General features: G+C 41.8%; 1 protein-coding gene across 2 annotated transcripts in view; it reads right to left on the bottom strand.

Annotated features, from left to right (window-relative positions):
• The window catches only part of GLRA2 (glycine receptor alpha 2), a 228,217-nt gene that overhangs the window by 170,554 nt on the left and 36,469 nt on the right, over positions 1–21,194 (bottom strand). The window contains exon 3 of one of the 2 annotated variants that reach the window (XM_075539272.1): positions 3,965–4,032. In XM_075539272.1, coding sequence (XP_075395387.1) covers positions 3,965–4,032 — 68 coding nt within the window. Of the gene's footprint in view, positions 1–3,801; positions 3,870–3,964; positions 4,033–21,194 lie in introns of both variants that reach the window. The other variant, XM_075539271.1, reaches the window with a different exon arrangement.

Genomic DNA, 21,194 nt, shown 5'->3' with positions numbered 1-21,194 from the left:
ACGGAGCATATGGGATGGACCTTTTGGGGGAGCCAGGATCATATTTTGGAGATGCGCTCTAAGTGGATGCACTTTCAGCTTGAGGGCACCCTAGTGGCACTATGGGCTAAGCACTGGATGCTTAACCTCAAGGTTGGCAGTTCAAGGTTGTCTACTCCCATAAGGATTTAGAGTCTTGGGAACCCTGTAAGGCGGTTCTACTCTGTCCTATGAGATGAAATCAATTAAGTCGATGACATTGTGATTTTTCATTTGGATTTTATGTTTGGGTTTCAGCTCGACCACCCATCTCCCCAGACCCCTGATTCCCCCCACCCAACCACACACACATGTATAGCCCATCTCAAGCTCATCTTCAATGAAAAGAGGTGGTCAGGGTCTGCTGCCATCACATGGCGTCCACAGGTCCAAAGCACACACTTTCCAACCATCTTTCTAGGCAATCATTTGCAAGAGTGTTCAGCGCATCACACCTCAGCTTTCTGAGGGGTGGCAACCATGCTGCTGACATGCAAACATACAACTATGCCTTTCCATCAGGAAACAAAGGAGGTTGTAAATAGATCCCAGCCCCTAACAGAGGTGTCAAGGGGGTGGGGGGAGAAAAGGAAATAGTAAACTGGCCATCTCAGAAGGCAACCTGCCTCTTGTTGTATACCCCACTTGTTTTCTCTTTTTCGACCATACAAAATTTCTTCCACGGAATAGTCTTAACGCATGGTCAACTATTAACAATTGTCAGACCACTTGTCTCTCAATGAACAAATCCCGTGTCACTTCATAAACAAAAATGCGCTTTAGAATAATGTATATCATCATTTTATCCATAAAATCATTCCTTAGAGTAACACAGACAGAACACTGTCCTGTGAGTAGACATTTCTGGCAATGACACATCAAAGGAGTGTGGTGGTATTGGTTCTGTAGTGAGTGGAGGCTCTATAGACAAGCAGGGACAAAAATAATTCAGTGGAAATTTATCAACCACCAGAAACAGACTGCTTATCACCCAAAGAAAGATATGTTGAGTTCTTGAAACAGATCATTATTGTTTCTTACTTAGAAACAAAAAAAACCGCCAAATCTATCAATAATGTTATCTTAGACGGAGGGCGAGAGTGGAGACTGAGAAAAGAGAGGAAAAGTCAACATGTTTAGAAACTCAAATTCTAGGGTACCATTGGAAAAAAGCATTCCAGAAAAGGTAGAGTAAGCAAAACTATTACACCCAGGAAATAGCATTAATCAATGCCCTCAACAGCTACATTGTTGCACATTAAATTTGAGGGTCAGATATTTTGTCTCCTACTAAAAACAGACAATTGGGGAAATAAATAATCTGATTTCCTTCAATTTTTTGTCCAATTTTTCTAAATGAAGTTTTGTGGGAGTGTGGTTAATTCATGAATAGTAGAACCTAAAATTTTTGTTAAAGGAAACTTGGGCTGTGATGACAATCTATATCTGTATCAGGTGGACTCCCAGGCAGGGCCTTGGGCACAGCTCACAGCTTGTGACTTGGGCAGCCAAGATTTTTCCACAGTGGAGCAGTTCTCCCATTCTTTTGAGTCATTGGATAAAATCTATCTAAATGTCAATGCCTCTGATCAAAGGTGATCAGAGATGGGCAGCCAAATACCTGTGGGTCCAAGTTGTTTTGATAAACAAAGTTTTATAGGTGCACAGATGTACATTTTTTTTAAATATTGTGCATTGCTGCATTCATACCAAAAGGGGAGAATTGAATACAGGCAACCAAGATGACGTGGTTCTCCAATGTCTCATATATTCATTGCCTTGCGTTTGACAGAAAATACTGATCAAGCTCTACCCTAGGTGGCACGAGAATTACTATTTGATGTAAGTGTGATAGAGTTCAAAAAAATATTTGGTTTAATTTCACACCAAAGTCGTCATTGAAGAGGGAAAATCTATCCAGAAAAAGGCAACTGAAATTTGTCGTTACATCAAAAGCTAAGAAAGGAAAAGAAGCGCAATCCACACCATTCTTCTGACCTTGCAACGTGATCTCTCCTGCACAGCAGACTAGACAGGCCACTGAGTTCACACACTTGAGCAACAATTTCCAAATTTTCTCATAGGACACATGACAAAGGCCACTGTAATCAGTGGCCCGGAAGCACCGGAGCAGCCCATGTATTAAACACCTGCCGTAGCTGTTAAAGACGGAAATAAGGAGCTCCAGCTTCCGTTTTCATCTCCTGACACGGTTCCCTTTCTCTGGCGTTAATGAACATCAGAAAGGTACAGATTGACATTTTTGATTGAGAGTAAAATGCAACGAGGAGATTTAATCAAAGCAACTTAGAGTCTAATTAACGCAATCAGCATTAGGTCGTGCAAATATTGTCATTGAATGCCATCGTGTAAAGCTGGTGCTGGTGATTTGGGCTGCGGGAAGCTTGGCCCGTCTGTTTGCAGCCTAAAGCCAAGAGAGAGAGACAAATCCAGCGTGCCAAGCCCCAAACTGGATTATTCTTTCCAAGTTTCACTTTGCTTCTGAGTAACCTTATCTAAACTATCATATTTGGCCAATATTCTTAATGTGCTCTATCCTGCCAAAGCCCGGGGAGTCTCATTTGTGGACTATGCTGTGTCAGAGTAATATTAAAATGGATAACGGAGTTGCATTATGTCTAATCTTATCAGTGAAAAGGAATGGTAAAAGGAAAATTAATTCTTTGTAGCATCAAGGACACCACAAAGTACAGTAATTTATTAAACACAATTCTAGTTGCTCACCTGAAAGAGAAAGCTTACAAAAATAGAGGAGTATTATTTGCTGCATTTCAAAGGCATTGGGCTTATTATTTCACTTCTTGACTCTTTCTAGAACATCAGTTACCATAGAACATAGTAAAGCTCAGATCGATTTTATTTTGATTTCATTCCACAAGATAACTGCATTCATTACATAGTTATGAGAATTATAACCAGCTAATTAGGACTTGAAGTAAATTATAGGAGTACCAAAAATGTAATCTCCAGGTTACAGCTTAGTTCTACTTATCTAAGAGGGTGTATCCTAAGCAATACCATTATCATAGCATTTATAAGGATTCTTGATGGGTTTCACAGGACATTTTAGACCTACATGGAACAGGTTAGCATATTCTCTATGATACACTGTTAACGAATTTTATGATTTTTTTAAAGAAAAAGTCATGCATGTGATATATTTAATATGACTTGGGACTCCTTCCCAGCCCAACACACTCACATCGTGATTAGGTCTGTGCATATGTGTATTACAGGAACATCAGTTCCTTGGCACATGGCCTAAGTGCATCATCAGAGGGAGCCGTGATTCTTTTCTTTTATAAAATACTTTTATTGGGGGCTCTTATATCTCTTATCACAATCCATGCATTCCTCCAATGTGTCAAGCACATTTGCACATATGATTTTTTTAAATTTCCATCACATGTAAGAGACTGGCCATAACAAATAGCTCTCAAACATTACACTTCACTGTGTAAACCTGGAGGTGCACACATGTACATATCCTTCATTGGACACCATCTTTATTACTGCTAATCTTACCTAAAACTAGCCAAGCATCAAATCATTTCACAAGTTCCCTGGCATGATGTAGTGCAGATTATCCGAAATAAAAATATATTGTCTATTTCCAAAATAAAAGCAGACTCATAACCAGTTTTGAAAGTCCATGATGTTGGGAATTGGCCTTCTGGTCATTGCTCTCAAATCTACCATAGTGCTCTTTGATCCCATGCCCCATTTCTTCACACGATGGCTTCAATGCTCAGTCCCACTCACCATTGTAGTTTCTGCTATTGACCCAAAGCTGTTGATAAATATGTTGCAGGTAACATTTACAGGAGGCCCTGCAAGTTGAACAATAAATAGAAAATTTGACAGGTTGTGTTCATAGCATAAGCAAGTCATGGTTTTCTCTTGCCAGTGGCATTGGAGCACTTACCATGGTGGTTTCTGTGACCGATCCGAAACTGTTGATAAAAATATTGCAAGTAACGTTTACTGGAGGACCTGCAGAATGCAATAAGAATATTGCAATAGACAGTGAAGCAAAAATACAGCTCCATCAACATCTGTGAAAATGGCTAGAGATGTGAATGAAATAAAACTCATGATGAGGTCATGAAGAAAAAAAATCACCCAGAGGTCCATAGTGATAGCATTCCCAGCAGAGTTTCAGATAATGACAGTTAATCAATGATATGATGAATTTGGGATTTGGAAAATATAAGCAGAAACTTATTCAGTTGAATTTATCATTCTTAAATTGCTAACAAATCGTTCTTTGGGTCTTTGTTATATTGTGCAGGGGTCAGGAACAGTCACTTCCTACTGTTGGATGCCGTTCATCAAGTGGGTCTATTTGGATTCTCTTAACACCTCGGAAACTACCCTGTTCCTTTTTCCATCCTCCAGCTCCCAATGAAGCATGGTATACAGAAATGCAAAAACATAAAATGAACTTATGTTAAGAGATGAACACAAACAGAACATCACTTCATATTCATATTGTGGCCTTAAAACACAGCGTGTTAATCAAGTGTTACAAGTTCATCCCATATATTCTTGGAACTGAAGAGACTTCCTTTCATTCCAGAGATCCAGGGACTAGCCTGACTTCAGGCCTACTTCCCTCCTTATCAGTGGGCAAATCACTGCCTGGTTTCTGCCTCCATGTTTAGTATTTGGTTTCATTTTTGCCTTTGCTTTTATTTATTTGTGTGAAAATATACACAGCAAAAGATGCACCATTTTCAACACATTCCACATGTACAGCCCAATGACATTGTTTATTATCTTCGACCTGTGAAATTCTTCTTGCTGGCCCTTTCTAAGTTCTTCCACGACCATTAACACAAAGTCACTGTCCCCTCACCTTCTCAACTAACCTTTTGAGAGGCCACTGCCAATTTGACCCAACGGGGATAAATCTTTGAGAGTCAGACCTATTTTACTAATTAGATGCAACTGTTGATGGTTTCAAAGGTGACTTCTGGGGAAAATCTGGTTTGAGATTTCAAGTTTAAATATGATCTCAGGCCTATCCTCATGTTTGTCTGGGGGATATGCTTGTTGCCTTCATTGAGCTTTCTGGAACACTCACTGAGATAAGAAAGTCATGTCATGAGCCATTTATTCCCTCACTACTTTCCCTGAAGAGTTTTGTCTCTCTCCATTCAATAAAGGGCTAAGACCCCAGCACAAGTGGGGATGGATTACCAATACGCTAGATTTCACTTGGGTTTCACATCAAAGATCTTATGCCAACATATGCCAAGAGGAGTTCTTTTCCATGGTGACTTCCTGCCCTGCTTGATTTTGTTTTTCTCTTCTGGTTAATCAAAAGAAAATAAAACCAAGGGAAATGTCTTACATTATTCACTACACATGAGTAAGTAAGCATAAGGAAGTTTGTGCTTCCCTTGCTTACTGGGTATGCCCTTCCTGTCAGAGATTGCCAATTTGAAATGAGGCTTTGATTCTGTAGGAAGGTGTTGCAGGGTAGGGAGAGAAACAGTTGCCAGGCAGACCTACAAGAAGACTCTTTGATGTGGTGAAAACATATGAAATTGTTCACTATGGATTAGTAAGTAAGCATGAGTAAATCCATGCTTAACTTGCTTGTTGGATAATCTGACACTGGGTGCAAGCTGCACCCCAGTTGCCTCTGTATTGCCAAGCTCCCAGCAGAATCTGAATGCGAAGGAGCTTGACTTAAGGCTTCTCTCAGAGCCTGGGAGTAACAACACAAGCTGTGGCAGCCAGTGAGCACTGACACTGTACACTCCAGGAGGCTGTGTTGGCGCTAGAAAGGAGGAAAGGAGATTCGGGCACAGACAGCTCAATTAATTCCCCAGGCAACCAGCAAGGCATTTTGTAAATGAGTTCTGTTCATCTGTGTTTCCTTTGAACCCAACTATCTTTTCTATTTGTGGTGACAAAACATCCATGTGTTCAATTGTTTAAAAATTTTCACAGGCCCAGGGTAGCAGACACTACCCTATTCCAAAGAGATTTGAGGGCTTCTTCCTCTGAAATCCTCTGAGTCTCTCTAGTTCATCCCAGCTTCTCTCATGTCAACACCTGACAAGACAAGTTCTCTATGGTTACTTCCTTGTCAGCTTGATATTTTTTTTCGCTTCTGGTAAATACACCAAACACATACACCCCAAACCAGAACACCAAGACAAAAGAAAACAAAACAAAAAAACCCCGAGTCTTTCTCGTCCTTGACCATGCAATTCTATAATAAATATATGTTTCTGCTAACAAGAAATACATTAGGGAAGCAGAGAGGCAAGTCACTAGAATTTCTGTTGGTCTTGTTCTCTTTCCCTTCTCTACAATGAGACATTTTCCTTTAGGTCATACAGTTAGAAATGGAATACGTGCACATTGCTACAGAAGATAGAAAATAAAGAATGGGAGAAAGAGAAAAAGGGAAACATCATGTTCTCAGGAAGGTTTTCAAAATGCGAATGTCTGTTGCCTTGCCTTGTACATTGTTGGTCCTTAGAAGGTTGAGTCAGCCCATCACATATTTATTTTTATCCTTCCCAGTAATTGACAGTGTGAGTCTATTGCTGGGACTTGAAATGTTTTTTAAACTTGCACAAATTGAGGCACTATGCTAAACTGATATTTTCCTCCTCGCCCCCTAACTTAATCTTCACTAGAGATGATTTCTTCCTCTTTTTATTGCTCCAATTAATGTTTCAAACAACTCACCATCATCGAATCCAAGCCAACTCATGGCGACCCTATAGGACAGGGTAGAACTGCCACTATGGGTGCCCAAGACTCTAAATCTTTAAGGGAGTAGAAAGCCCTGTCTTTCTCCTACTGAATGGCTGATGGTTTTCGAATTGCTGACCTTGCAGTCAGCAGTTCAACTCATGACCACTATGCCATCAGTGCTCTGGAAACCATGGATTAGAGAGATGAAGTAACTGGATTAAAGCCATACCCCAAGTCATTAGAAGATAGAAGACTTCTCTTAGTATTCTGATTCGAGCACCTGAACTTGAACTTTGTCTTAATCAACCAAACCTGCATTTGAACCAGAACATATCAGAACATATCAACTCAATGGCCTTCATTGCACAAAGCCCTCTCTCTCCGTGCTGAGCACTTAATAGTGGCCTATCAGGCTTTTCCCAGTGGCCTGTAAGTTCTTGGGGTGATTTGATCCTTTATCTCTGAATTCTTTAATCTTGGGCATTGTCTTACAATTCATGTGTATTGGGATATCACAACAACAACAACAACAACAACAGCCAATTGCCATTAAGTCAATTCTGACTCATGGCAATTGGTTGAACCCCTCTCTAGGGTTTCCGAGGCTGAAAATCTTTATGGCAGAACTAGCCTCATCTTTTTCCTGTGGAGAGACTGGTGGGTTTGAACTGTTGACCTAGCACTAAGCAGCCCAAAGCATAACCAATACATCAGCAGGGCTCCTGGACATTGGGGTAGAAGCCTTAATAACAAAAAAGAAATAAAAAACACCCCTACCCCTCACCCCGACTCCCACGGGAGAATTGGTGTTGTTAGGTGCCGTTGGATGGACTCCAGCCCATAGTAACCCTTTGAACAAAAGAACGAAACACTGCCTTGTCCTGTGCCATGCCCAAATTCTTCCTATGGTTAGGACCATTGTTGCAGCCATGGCGTCAATCCAGGGCCTTCCTCCTTTTTGCTGTCCTCTACTTTACCAAACACGATGTCCTTCTCCAGGGATTGATCTCTCCTGACAACATGTCCAAAATATGTAAGACAAAATCTCACTCTCCTTGCCTCTAAGAAGCACTCTGGCTATAATTTTCCAAGACAGATCTGTTTATTCCTTCAGCAGTCCATGGTACCTTCAATATTCTTCTCCAGGACCACAATTTGAATGCATTAATTCTTCTTCAATCTTCTTTGTCCAATGTCCAACTTTCATGTACGTATGAAGCAATTGAAAATACCATGGGCTGGATCAGGTGCACCTTAGTCCTCAAAGTAACCTCCTTGTGCTCAATACGCTAAAGAGATAGTGTGCAGCAGATTTCTGAACTTCCAGCCTTGGGGATCGCAACCCAACCCATAAATACTACACCACCAAGGCTCCTCATTTAGGACATAGCACGTACTTAAGAGTTGAGTTGTAAGAAAACCATAGTGGGTTGTGCTTTGGGCTGCTAACAAAAAGGCCAGCAGTTTGAAATCACCAGCCTCTCTGTCCTATAGGATTGCTATGAGTTGGAATCAACTAGCTGGCAGTGAGGTTTGTTTTGATATTTCGGGTGCAGTGAAGGAGTCCTGGTGGCATTGTTAGGCTGCTCATGGCAAGGTTAGCCACTGGAACCCACCAGTCCCTCTGTGGGAGAAATATGAGGTTTTCTCTTCCCATAAAGATGTCAAATCTCAGAAACACATAGGGGAAGCTATACTGGTCCTATAGGGTCACTTGGAGTCATAATCATGTTGATTGCAGTAGTTTAGTTGGGTTGGGTTGGGTTCAGTTTGGAGATGCCAGTGAGTGCTTAGCTCATCTCATATATTATTCTTATAATTAGGTACTATCATGATCTCTGTCTTACGGAGGAGGAAATAGAGGCACTGGGGAACTGAGGCACAGAGATGGTTAATTTATTAGTCTCAGGTCACAGACTTCCTAAAAGGCAGAGATCACCTAACTTTAGGGCTACTTTTTTCAGCTATGGAGCTGAAAGTGCCTGACAGCAATAGAATCTACCCTAATGATAGAAGTTCCCAGAATATGGACTTGATCCTGTGAGGTCTTGAGATGAAGACCAGAATTGTGTCACGTTTAAGAGTTATCTGGATGAATGCCTGCACATTCTTACATGTGTACTTTAGCCCTGGGATCTGCTTAGCAAGGTGTTCTTGATCACCTGTGAATGCCATCATCCGTGTATGACTGTCTCTATAAATTATAGAATGAAGCAGTTAACATCAGTGAACCTCACCTAATTCTTTTATTGGCAAACCAATACTGCACCAAAGCTAGTTGGATGAGAATCAGACTGAGTAGACAAATGTTAGAGACATTGAATCTCTCCAATCACGTTCCTGCTCTCCCTCCTCATTTCCCATTTTTTCTGTTGCTTCATTCACATGAGAAAGGGAGGCCTGGCTAGAAATCAAGCATGCATTCACTTAGCAATGCAAGTGAAAAAATAGATTGGAATATTTTCAACATATTTGGCAGAAATGTTCCCCTCCTTGACCCCCAGAATGAGCTCCATTCCATCCATATTGATCATCTTTGTTGCTATATATAATTCTCTCTAAGTAGTCTTTTGGTAGTAAGACATTGGTCTTTAGGATCCATGTGAAATTAAAAGAACGGCAACTGGGAGGCTACTGGAATTATCCATTAGTGTCCATTAATATCTTGGTTTGGGGAACAGTTGAGAAATTTGTTGTAGAAGGGAACAGAATCACATGGGGGCTGCCTCTGATATCCCGTGCTATGCACATATTGGATTGTAGTCTTTTTCTAATTTGGTTTTATACATGGACCCTACTTTTTCATGAAACACCTTCCTAAGTTGGGAGACATTCTGCAAACCATAGTTTTAGAAATGCGGGTCCACATTGGTGATTTATTCAATTAAGTGTAAGGAGCCCTGATGGCACAATGATTAAGCACTTGACTGATAATCGAAAGGTTGGCAGTTCCAAACTATGGAGAAATGCCTTCATGCTGGGCTGGAAACACTGGCAGTTCTACTCTGCCTTACAGGGTCTCTGACCTGGAATCAAGGCACTGGTAATAGATTTGGTTGGTTTGGGTTAATTAAAGTGTGGTTTGTCGTCCAACAGCATCGCCACCACCTGGGAGCTTGTTAGAAATGCAGAATCACAGGCCCCAATGTGACCTGCTGCACCCAAGTCCACCCTTTATTAACAAAACCCCATGGGGATTGGTGCTGCTGACTATTTTCTCTCCCTTTCAAGAAGATCAACATCACCTGTACTTTGTTTCATTCTTTCACGAATGCTCTTTGAAATGTTAACAGCAGTCCTTTAATACACTCCTAAGATCAACCAAGTTTGGCAAGCCCTGTTGAACCAAGTGAAACAGGTTTCTTTCATGTACATTTCCCCATGAAGTTTTTAATATGCCTGTGAATTGTAGTGCTCCTGGAGAAGGAAGCCATGCATGTCATTATTTCCCAAACATTTTGTACCGTAGTAGATTTTCTGATTTTGTTTAACAAGTGGACCATTCCGCTTCATGGAACACATTCCTAAGAGCGGAAACATTCTGCAAAACATACTTTTAGAAATTCTGATCCACATTATTCATTTAATTATTCAATTAACTAATTTCCATGCAGAACGAACTGACAAGACAATAACAGAACTAAGAAAAAGACCGAAAGACCATCTGAGGGATAGGCTAAAATCCTGCCTGCCTGCCAAGGACAGAAAGTCGCCTTGGAGGATGGAAGCAGAGATGTGCCTGAGCTGACATGCCTGCAATGCAAGGGGGACAAAGATCAGATTCACCTCTTCCAGCTATTTGTCTGAGACTCTGTTTTTTGTGTGATGGTCCTCTGGTTTAGAGTTATAGCTCAGGAGTGTGAGCTATAAACTCTGCTTGCAGTTGGATTTCATCAGTTATTCACTGCTGAAGGAGTCTCTTGAGATTTTTAAAATTCTCTTGACAGTTCAGTGCCCTCGACCGATTGGCAAAATTTCTTCAGCAAGGGGCCAGATAATAACTATTTTAGGCTTGAAGGGGGCCACAAAGTTTCGGTACAGCTGCTTTTATTTTTATAGAGAAAACAACCATATACAAACAGATGGGTATGGCCGTGTTCCACGAAAACGCCATTTACAAAAACAAGAGGTAGAATAGATTTGGCCTGCAGGCCATAGTTTGCCTAGCCTTGCTCTGGATTCTTGGAGGTGGACGAACAACGTTTCTGAAATTCCATGGTCTTCTCATGGCTAACAGTGAGGGCTGGTTGTGGGCACAGAGGAGCAGAGGGACCATCTGCTGGACCCTCTACACCGAGTTTGATGTACTCTGTAGCATGAACCAAGTCCACTTTAGCAGAAACATTCAGTGCTAAATGGGGCCCTTGGGGCCAGGGCACTGGAGTGTACCCAGGTGAAAACCATCAAGCCAGAGCCAAACCACCCTGTTATTACAAGAGCTATCTGCCAATACGGAAAGGAAACAGGGCCAGGGCATATACATGGATCCCCAAATAGTTAATATTTTTGATTCAGTGATTGTCTTTCACATAATGACTCAGGCGTTGTTTGTAACAAATATGTCAATTATAAGAGTCCTCTGTATCTTACATACTCAAAACTTGAACCGATTTTAGAGGAACTTCTATCACAATGATGGTAATTTAATCTATGATTCATAGTGATTATATTAAAGTATGCTGGTTAAGGCACCTATATATTTTATATTGACCAAAGCTTTCTAAATGAACAATAAAGACACCTTTTTTAAAAAAGCCTCACGATGGCATTTGTTTTAAAATAACCAACAGAAGACAATAGAGCATCTTGTGTAACACCAAAAAATCAGTTGCTATTGGTTAGTTTTTCCCTGCTATATCCCAACATCATGCCAAATGCCTACTTGAGAGCAGAGGGTGATCTTTGAGTTCCAAGATGAAATGTTCTTTCTTTCTCTCCTGTGACAACTAGATAAGAATGGCATTTTTGTTTTGCATTTTATTCCTCTTAAATAATTGAACATGTTCTCTAAGTGCTACAATTGCTTTAGTGTGTGGCCCTTGGATGGTAATAGAATAATAAATATATGTGCTTGATTTATATAGAAATTGAATACCTTTTGGAGTAAGATGTCATCTACCAGAAAGACTCTTGCCACTAGCTTTAGAGACAAGAGACAGAAGGTAAATGAAACAGACAGAGGAAGCAGGCCCAAGACAATGTAGAGTTAAGAGTCAGAGCCGTGATCTCAGAACACAGGGAAACACTGTTTTTTCTGATGTCTTCCTGTGTTATCTAATGTTTTGATGTCTGTGAAAGAAGGATTATGAGGGGAAGGGCTGGATTTTCTTGGTGGCATGCTTCTTGTCAGGAGGGATTTGAGGCATTGAATCAAGGGACAGTTGTGGTTCAGTGGTAGAATTGTCCCCTTCCATGTGAGAGACCCCCCAATTCAATCCCCCTCATGAGTAACCACCACCCATCTCTCCGTGGAGGCTGGTGGATTGCTATGGTGCTAACCAGATTTCAACAGATCCGACTGAGAGGGATTCGGTAGGAAAGACTTGGAAACCTATTTCCAAAAATGATGGAGATGAGGCAGGACTATTACGCATGGGGTTGCCATGAGCCAGGGGCCCACTTCACAGCAGCTAACAAACCACCATCTGGAAGAATGGAGACATTGTGGTGGGGAAAAAAAACTTATGTTATAATCATTGTTAGCAAGTACCACATAATCCCACTGCCTGTATTCTTTTACTCTTATTTAAAATTCACCATGAAGAAATTATATACCATTGGTTCTCTGCCCAAACCATGGTCAGGATGTTTTTGCCATCTCTACTGCATTTCAGTTTGGTTACTGACAACAAAGTTCGTGTCAAGGGCGAAATTCAGAGAAGGGAAGCAACTGCATATGGACTCCTTCCTCAAGCCCAGTCAGATGTCTAGACAACCATTTGTGTTGAACCAGCTCTTTGAATAGAAATGAGGTAATTACTCGCTTAAACAAGCAACCCTTAAGGTGGCTTAAATCTCGAGAAGCAAATGAAGGCTTCTGTGCACCCTGCCCAATAGTGGCTACCAGATGCCCAGTGGGCCCACCCAAAGATGAGTGGAGCGGCAGATGGTGCTGCTGAGCCTAAAGCCATGGCAAAGGCCATGGGAGAATGACAGCAAGGTTTTTTTCTTCGCCTGCTGTGAATGTTCCTGTGGTTTAAAAAGGAGAGAAATGACATGGGCCACCACCACCCCATACTAGAATGAGGACATTTCCAATTGAAAGACAGCATCATTAATATTTACACGGAGGTACGGCAGGTAGAAAGCAGAACCATTCTGAGAAGACCTGGACTTGGTGTTCTATTACTCACGAGGCATAACGAATAGCGACCACAGTGTACATTGGCTTGATCACTCTCTGTGAGCTCTATTTACAGAAGTGCTCCAAGTCTGTTAAGTCTTCTGCAGAATGAGAACATTGCTGCTCACTATCACGATGAGGGACAGAGTTTGTCGTCATATATGGAAAGGACATGCCACGGTGTCTGGCATATATTCGTCGCTTACTACACTGCAGCTGCTATTATTCATAGTAATGGTATTATTATTAATACAAGTGCATTGGATATGAAAATACATCTCTGTAGGAAGTACATTGCCAAGCTTATTTTAATATGGAGGAGACTCAACTCTTAGTAGGATAACTTAGATGTCCCAAGGTCCTCTACCCTGGTGGTACACTGGGTTCAGCATTGGGTTGCCAACAACAAGGTCAGTGGTTCAACCCCCCCAGCAACAAGCTTGAAAGCTCTATGGAGCAGTCCTACGTTGCCTTATGGGGCCACTATGAAATCAACTCCACAACCCAAGTGATGCTCATTTCACCCACTGTCCCTCCCCTTCTCTTCAGACTCTGCCTTTTCTCAAATCGAAACAACTTCTTGGCAGGACCCAGCCATCGTTTGTAATTTTCTGGCCTCCAGGGATAATGCATACACATCCTTAGTGTCTGCAAAACCCGTGTTTGAGATTCTCACTGTTAAATTCGTTATTTTTAAATAGAGATTCTCTGCTTCAGGAATGTTGGCATTCTGAATGAGATGATTCTTGGTTGTGGGAATTGTCCTATGCCCTGGAAGAGGTTTAGTAGCACCCTCAGTTGGGACACTGAAAGTATATCCACATATTGCCAAGTGTCCCCGGGTGAGGCAATCACCCCCTTTTGGGAACCACACAGCTTTTTTTGGTCTTCTAAAGACAAAAGTATAAGGATGAGTGGCAAGGTTATGTAATAATAGAATTAATTTCAGATTAATTCTTTGGCTTCACCAACCAAGGCCAGTGTTGCAATACAATATCTCTCATAGTAACATCACCTTTACATAGTAGGAATTCGTCTCTCTCATATATTTCAACAACAAAAATGCTTTTAAATACTTAAGTGTACTTCTGGTGAAAATGCCGCTGTATTGTGGAATTTTCACTCCTTTGTTACGTTTGCTCATGGAGAAATGTTGCACCTCTTTACATGCATTAAGAAGCCTGAGTGTTATTGTGGGGCAGGTATTGGGATACTAACTACAAGGTCGGAGGAAGAAAGATGAGGCTGTTTGTAAAGAGCCACGGCTTCAGAAACCCTACAGAGGGTCGCAATGAGTCAGAATCAACACAGTGACAGTGGGTTTTCCAGGCATTGACTGAATTCAAAGTATTTCCATCTTTCATTGACTCAACAAATAGTTATTGAGTATCCATTTCAAGTCAAGCACATACTTGGTCTTCTACTAATCACCATTCACAATTAAATAGTGGGATATGGTGGTAAAATCTAAAACATTCAGGTATCAAGGGAGAGTCAGAAACAATTTACTAAAAAGCTCGTGAGTCATTCTGTAAGAAATGTCAGATTCAACAAAAAGCGTGTACCCAGCCAAACATCAGGAAGGGCTTTCGAATCCAAGTAAACTACTGCCCTTTTGTTCATAGTGGGATCACAGTGACCTGAAAGTGAGAAGTTGATGTTCTGGAAGATGCAGGGCAAGTTTCTTGTGGTGACAAGGCCCATTTCCTTTTTGAAAGATCACAGATACTGAATAGAACTTTCAATAATTTGGAGTATAAGGTACCTATACATTTTATTCACAACAGCAAAATGTTATCAGGTGGAGAATTGTTGGAAAACTTGTGATTCTTTCTAACTGGTGTTTGGGAAGGGTAATAAATAAAAATCCACTTAGCCTTAGCAGAAGACAATTTCAAATGTCGATTGGAATTTGTTTTGAAATCAAGAAACCTAGGCATTTCTCACGAACTCAAATGGCATTTTCTTTCACTTTTGTAAATAACAAAAACAGAATTAGAAACGACTTTTTTTCATGTAAAGAGAATCCGTTTCTCCCTTGTTAAATGAATACCAAATTCATCAACATTTCAGGTTCTACAATATTGAAAATAGTCTTTATTTCATTAATTATTCCTTAAGATGGGATTTTGCTAGCTTTGGGGTTAGGCATGTGACCCACAACCACTTTTCGATGTTCAAATTTTCTCATCTTTCAAAGTTCAGTGTAAAAGGTCCCTCTCCCACTAATATCCGTTGGGCTGCTAAGTGCAAAGTCCCAGTGTGAGACCACCAGCCTCTCGGTGGGGAGATAGGCATTGCAATCTGGGAAGCCCATAGGAATAATTGTACATCGTCAGTATTGTTGCCATGAGTCAGAACCGACTTGATGGCAGTGAGGGAGGAAGGGAAACCCCAGAAATATCGCTTGGATTCTCCCCACCTGAATATAATCGTTATTGGAAAACCTGTAGCCCTGAGCATGTTGAATTGCCAGTTTTTCATAAGTAGTCTAGGTAGGGGCCATGGTCTGGATCTGCTTCTCTTTTGTAACATTCCTTTGCCACTCTTAGCATAGTACTGAGCACATAGTAGGCATTCAATACATAATCAATGACTGCAATGTCTCAGAATCCAAGCTTTCTCTGTGTAAAGAAATGTCCATGGAATCCACGCTTTTCCATTTCAGAATAATGTGCGATGCAAGACATTTTAACCCCTCGGTTGCCTCCATTTTTTCATATTTAAAGAGCAGTTCTGTTTGTTTTTTTTTGGGGGGGGGTGCTCATTTAAATCGATGGTCTCATCTCAGCCTGGAAAAGCAGAAGTGAATTCTGGTTGTTGTTTCCGCAGAGTCCTCCACAGGTGAGAACATTTTGACAGAAACATGACAGTCACCAAAGCGAAGCATTGCAACGTGGTCCTTTGAAACCATGACGGGCCAGCCCTGTTTAAGGTGAGGGTCAGGAAATTGTGTGATGGCTGCCCACACTTCTGACATCACCCTTCACCAGTGCTGCCTGGTATAATGAAAACACACACACACATACACACACACACACACACGCACGCGCACAAAAACAAACAAACACCCAAAACGTGTCAATTCAGAGCCAGAACGACTGGGTTAAAATCCTGGCTCTGCTATTGGTGTGAGGCTGTGAAGAAGCCTGCTTCATCCCTCTGGGTCCCAATTCCCTCACAAGAACTCTTTTCCCCTAATTCTTAGGTTCATTAGGAGGACTGAATGAGATAATGGATGTGAAATGCCAGCGCTTTCCCCCCCTCTTGCCCTTGCCTTTTGTTATCAAGGAAGAGCTTCCTCCTCAACCTTTAGTTAAAGATCAGATGTACTTTGCTTAAGCAGCAAGCAAGAGCTGGATTTTAAGAGCATAAATATATGCACGGAGCAGGGGCGGGGCGTGGGGGGGCCACTTCCTTTCCTTATTGGAGAAGATTGCATTATCAACTGTAGCAATTAGAAGCATGGGGAAAACGGTGCTTCAGTGGCAAATGACGCAAAGTCTAGCGCACACCCCTCAGTGCTTCCTGACTGTGGTTCGATGGGACCTATTTTTACAGCCTTGTAAATTGTACAACTGAGCGCAATGCAAACTATCTCACTGCAAATTCTGTCCTCTGCCATCCTCCAGAAGTTCAATGGACTTCCCTGCCCTACCTTGGAAGAAGCTAGTTTGCCTCCATTTGCATATTCCTTTGAAGATGCCTGACCTATAAATGTGTTCCTTTGCTTGGATTCCCTTTTGAACCAGTTATATTGTCTGTTTCGCTCACTGATGAATGAGTGGAAGAAACCATTTAACACGTGTTTGTTCTAAATCTGCATGAAAGTCATGATTTGCTCTTTTCTTTTCTTTTGGAAAATTATGTTTTAATATAAGGTTTTCAAAAAGAGCAACGGATGCTGCTTGGAAGTCATAGGTTCAGAGCTGAACTTTGGATGCTTGGAGTCCAAAAATTCTTTTCAAGGCACTACCAGGCAAGCCAGCACATCCTACTTCCCTGTTAAAAGAGAATGAATACAGAACACCGTGGCCACACTCTCATTTGCCTTCTTTGCTCCTCTTTGGTTTCCTCAAATGGGGATTTTCTTTTTCATTAGGCATTCTACACGATTTCTCTGAGGGTGCGAAGGTCACCATTGTACTGTTAGGAAACAGAGGTTTTCGATGTCAGCAAGAAGTCTAAAAATAGAAGTCAGAGTTCCTGACATGCACTCTTCCCTACTAGCAAGTAGGACAGTTGCTTCCTTACTGCAGAGGGAAACCCTGAACTCCTGGTGCATTTACGTGTGTGCAGGTACCAGTGATAGGCACCTTGCATGTCTACAGTCTCTCTCTTCCACACTTCCCTTTTTACCCTACACTATGCTGCTTTGTAACTCTGTTTAATGAAAATAATGTTGAATGGACTCCTGATCTGGATTGGATGTGTTTTTAATGTAAGCTCCCGTTGAGACAAGGAGACAGACAAAAGTCTTTTATTGGGGAGGTGAATGATTAACCAGGTGGGAAGTGGGGGAGTGACACAGGGCCAATCAGGCAGTGAGGAAATGGTGCTCCAGCAAATGATCTTCTGATCATGCTACTGACTCCTTCTCCAATGAGTAACCCTGGAAACCACAGGGGCAACCCTCCTCTGAACTCCTCTCCCCCCAAAGACCTGGAGCTGGGGTATCAACTCCCATTGGTGGGCAGTACTCTGCCCGGTGATACCAACTCCATTCACACTCAGAGTGACCCTGAAGGACAGAATAGAACTGATCTCTAAGGTTTCCCAATCTATGAACCTTGACTCGAGCAGACAGCCTCATCTTTCTCCCACCAACAGCTGGCTCCGGATTCAAACTTCTAACCTTTAGGTTACCAGCCCAATGCTTAACCCTCTGTACCTCCATGGATCCTTTGTCTACAAAATAATGCAATCATATCTACAGTGTAATAAGACAGTGAAGAATATTAGATAGCACAGAGGCAAGGAATTGTGCCTGGGAAAGAGGCCAGGAATTGTGCGCAGAGCATCTCTACAAGGGAAGTGAGATACTTGTTCATAGCTCGGTAGCCCTCTGATGCTGAGCTGAGTAGGGATGCCCCTCCGAGAATGAAGAAGCCACATAATTTCTTCTCACTCTCCACACTTGCATTCATGCTTGAAGTGGACAGTGTGATTCTTCCATTAGATACTGTTATCTCATGATAAGGAGCAGTGACATCACCTGAGTGACTTGGGAATTATACTTTGAAGACATGAGATCTTTGATGGTTGAAAAAAGAAGCAGAATGGACTTTGGACCCATGATCCTCTCACGCTAGGCATAGGATGTATTGCAGTTTTAAATAGGAACTAATTTTGTATGCTGTTCCATACAAAAACCACCCAAAAAATAAACCAAAACAAACTCACTGTCATCAAGATATTTCTGAGTCATAGCGACCCTACATAGGATTTCTGAGGCTGTACATCTCTCCGGGAGCAGAGCGTCTCAACTTTGAAAGGATAACATTGCAGCTCGCAGTGCGATGCTTATCTGACAGTGCAGACAGGGCTCTAAATGTAACAGCATAGAGAAGAAAGCCTGTTTATGATAAATGACTCCCAGTCCCCAACCCACTGCTAATCGAGGTAGAAAGTCTTCCAAGTCAATAGGAAAAACTCCTAAGGCAGTCTTCTCCCTGGGGAATCGTTTGGGTTGTGTAAACCTCGCCACATGTCCACCTGCAGTTGCATGGTCAGCATTTGCAAACATGGACCCTGGGTCAGACTTTCCTAGACCCCTACAAAGACCAGTGCGCTGGGGTCGTTGAGTGTGTTGGTTCCAGGCTCAGAGTGCATGGGTTTGACCAGTGCCCTGCCCCACACAGCTGTGCCAGCTATAAAGTTTATTGTACCCTCCCACCGCCGCCTAGAATGAAGAAGTCAAGGGGACTGCTTTTGTTCTCTACAGTTGAGTTCATGTTTGAAATGGATGGTGTGATTCTCCCATAGGAGTCTTTGCTTGTGGATATGGTGAAAAGGAATTGACCACTCCGGTGCTTATTATTTTTGAGTTCAAAATAGCTGATCCTGCATGTGACACAGGTTGCCTGTCACACTGTGAGGTACATGCTGCATTTGTAAACACGCATTCCAAGTCCTCACTTATTTTTCACCTATTTGTTATGCTTCAGCACTCATCAGCAGCTCCTACTCAGAACTTTTGGTCTCCATGGCACAATCTCATGCAAAGCTACATATTTATACAGACAAGACTTGAGTGGTGTTGCTCACTTGTTTTCTGAGTATTGCTTTATTTGCTCAACATCATTAAAGGAGTAGGCTTTTCTGTCACTGCTCCTATAAGTCCTCCAAGTCCATATAAGTTATACATATGTATAATAACTGTCTGTTCCAAATACCTCGTGCCTAAATTCTACCTAGTGACAGAGGACACCTTGACCTTGTACTTAAGCAGTGAGTGCATCTTCTGCTTAAGAAAAGACCAAACATGCTATTGCAGAGAACAGTTTCCAAAGTTCTGAAAGCACGCTACCCCAAGCCAGCAGCCCCCCCAAACCCTCCCCCCTTCTGATCATTGAGCAGGTGAAGGATCTCAATATATGCGTATGTTGGAAAGTAATCAAATAGGGAATTGAACTATGGGCTTCAGCTGTCACACTTCAAACATGCCAAAACACCGAGATTGTTATGTAAAAACACCCTCAAGTCCCAATATTAAACTGCACCGGGAAGTAGACTGTGAAACTAGATATAAATGCCAGATGGAAAGGAGCACGCTTTGGGGATGCCATCGTCAGCATTTTCTGGAATATGTTTAAATGCATCATGAATTTGGATTGAAAGAAGATGGGGGAAAATGAAATGACTGCAGAATGCTGTCAGTCAGAGAAAAATGGACAAAACGTGGACCTGATGAAGACAACTTTCCTTAGCCGCCGCTCAGCCAAATCGACTACAGAAAGCTCCTGGACGGTGGCAGAGAAGTCAGCCTTGTTCAATCATTCAATGATTCATCAGATATCTATGGAGGATTATTAATGTGCTTTAATCTGAGGTTGCAACATTGAATAATAAACAGCTTCTGGAGTGAAACATTCCCCAAACCCTCACAAGCCTCTAGGATCACAACTCCTGAGCCTGTCTCTGTAATTAAGAAACTGAGACCAGTCTGACACATGAGCCTGGGGTACAAGACAAATCATCGAGGGCTTTACCAGCCCACTGCTGGTAATGAGAGCAGACTCATGTCACCCTGCCTGATGCTGAAATCTCTGCACCCTCCCAAGCACAGGACCATGAGCCACCACAGAACACACTGTGGAGGTGATACCGTTGTCCATAAAACAAGGATCCATGTTCTACCTTATAAGGTAGCTGGAAGGATTTAATGAGTGAAAATGCAAAGTGCTTAGAAGAATATATGACACGTAGTAAGGATTTACCTACTATAAACCACCAACGTTGGGCTGTGAACCGCCAAGTTTGAAATCACGAGTTGCTCCATGGGAGAAAGCTGAGATTTTCTCCTATGAAGACTTCCAGCTTCAGAAACCCCCAGGGGCAGTTTTACTCTGACCTATGGGGCCATTAAGAGATGGAATCAATGAGTTTGATCTGGGTTTGGCAATGAAGATGGTATAAAATATATGGATGGTCGCAGCAGGGATAAAAGGTCTGGCCACAAAGACAGCTGGTAGATAATTAAGAGAGTGGACATCTTTTCTTCTCCCCCTCTTTTTTATTGTCTATGTATTGCACGTGACACGTTCCTGCTTGATCTAGTGGGTCTTAGGTTTAAAATATATAAAGTATTTCCCTACTCAATATTCTAACGTCTTTACATGCAGATAGATGATAGATAGATAGATATTTAGGAGATAGATAGATAGATAGATAGATAGATAGATAGATAGATAGATAGATAGATAGATAAAACCCAACCAGAGTGCTCCTTAGAAGACAGGATGGCAAGGCAGAGTATCAGGAGAGGTCAATCTCTGGAGAAGGATACCATGCTTGATGAATTAGAGGTGCAGTGAAAAATGTGATAGAGATAGATTGACACAGTGGCTCTAACAATGAGCTCAGACATAGG

This window comes from Tenrec ecaudatus, chromosome X (assembly GCF_050624435.1).
Source record: "Tenrec ecaudatus isolate mTenEca1 chromosome X, mTenEca1.hap1, whole genome shotgun sequence".
In the NCBI taxonomy this organism is placed as follows: Eukaryota; Metazoa; Chordata; class Mammalia; order Afrosoricida; family Tenrecidae; genus Tenrec; species Tenrec ecaudatus.
The sequence above is the reverse complement of the archived record's forward strand: the minus strand, read 5'-3'. Positions and strand labels throughout refer to the sequence as shown.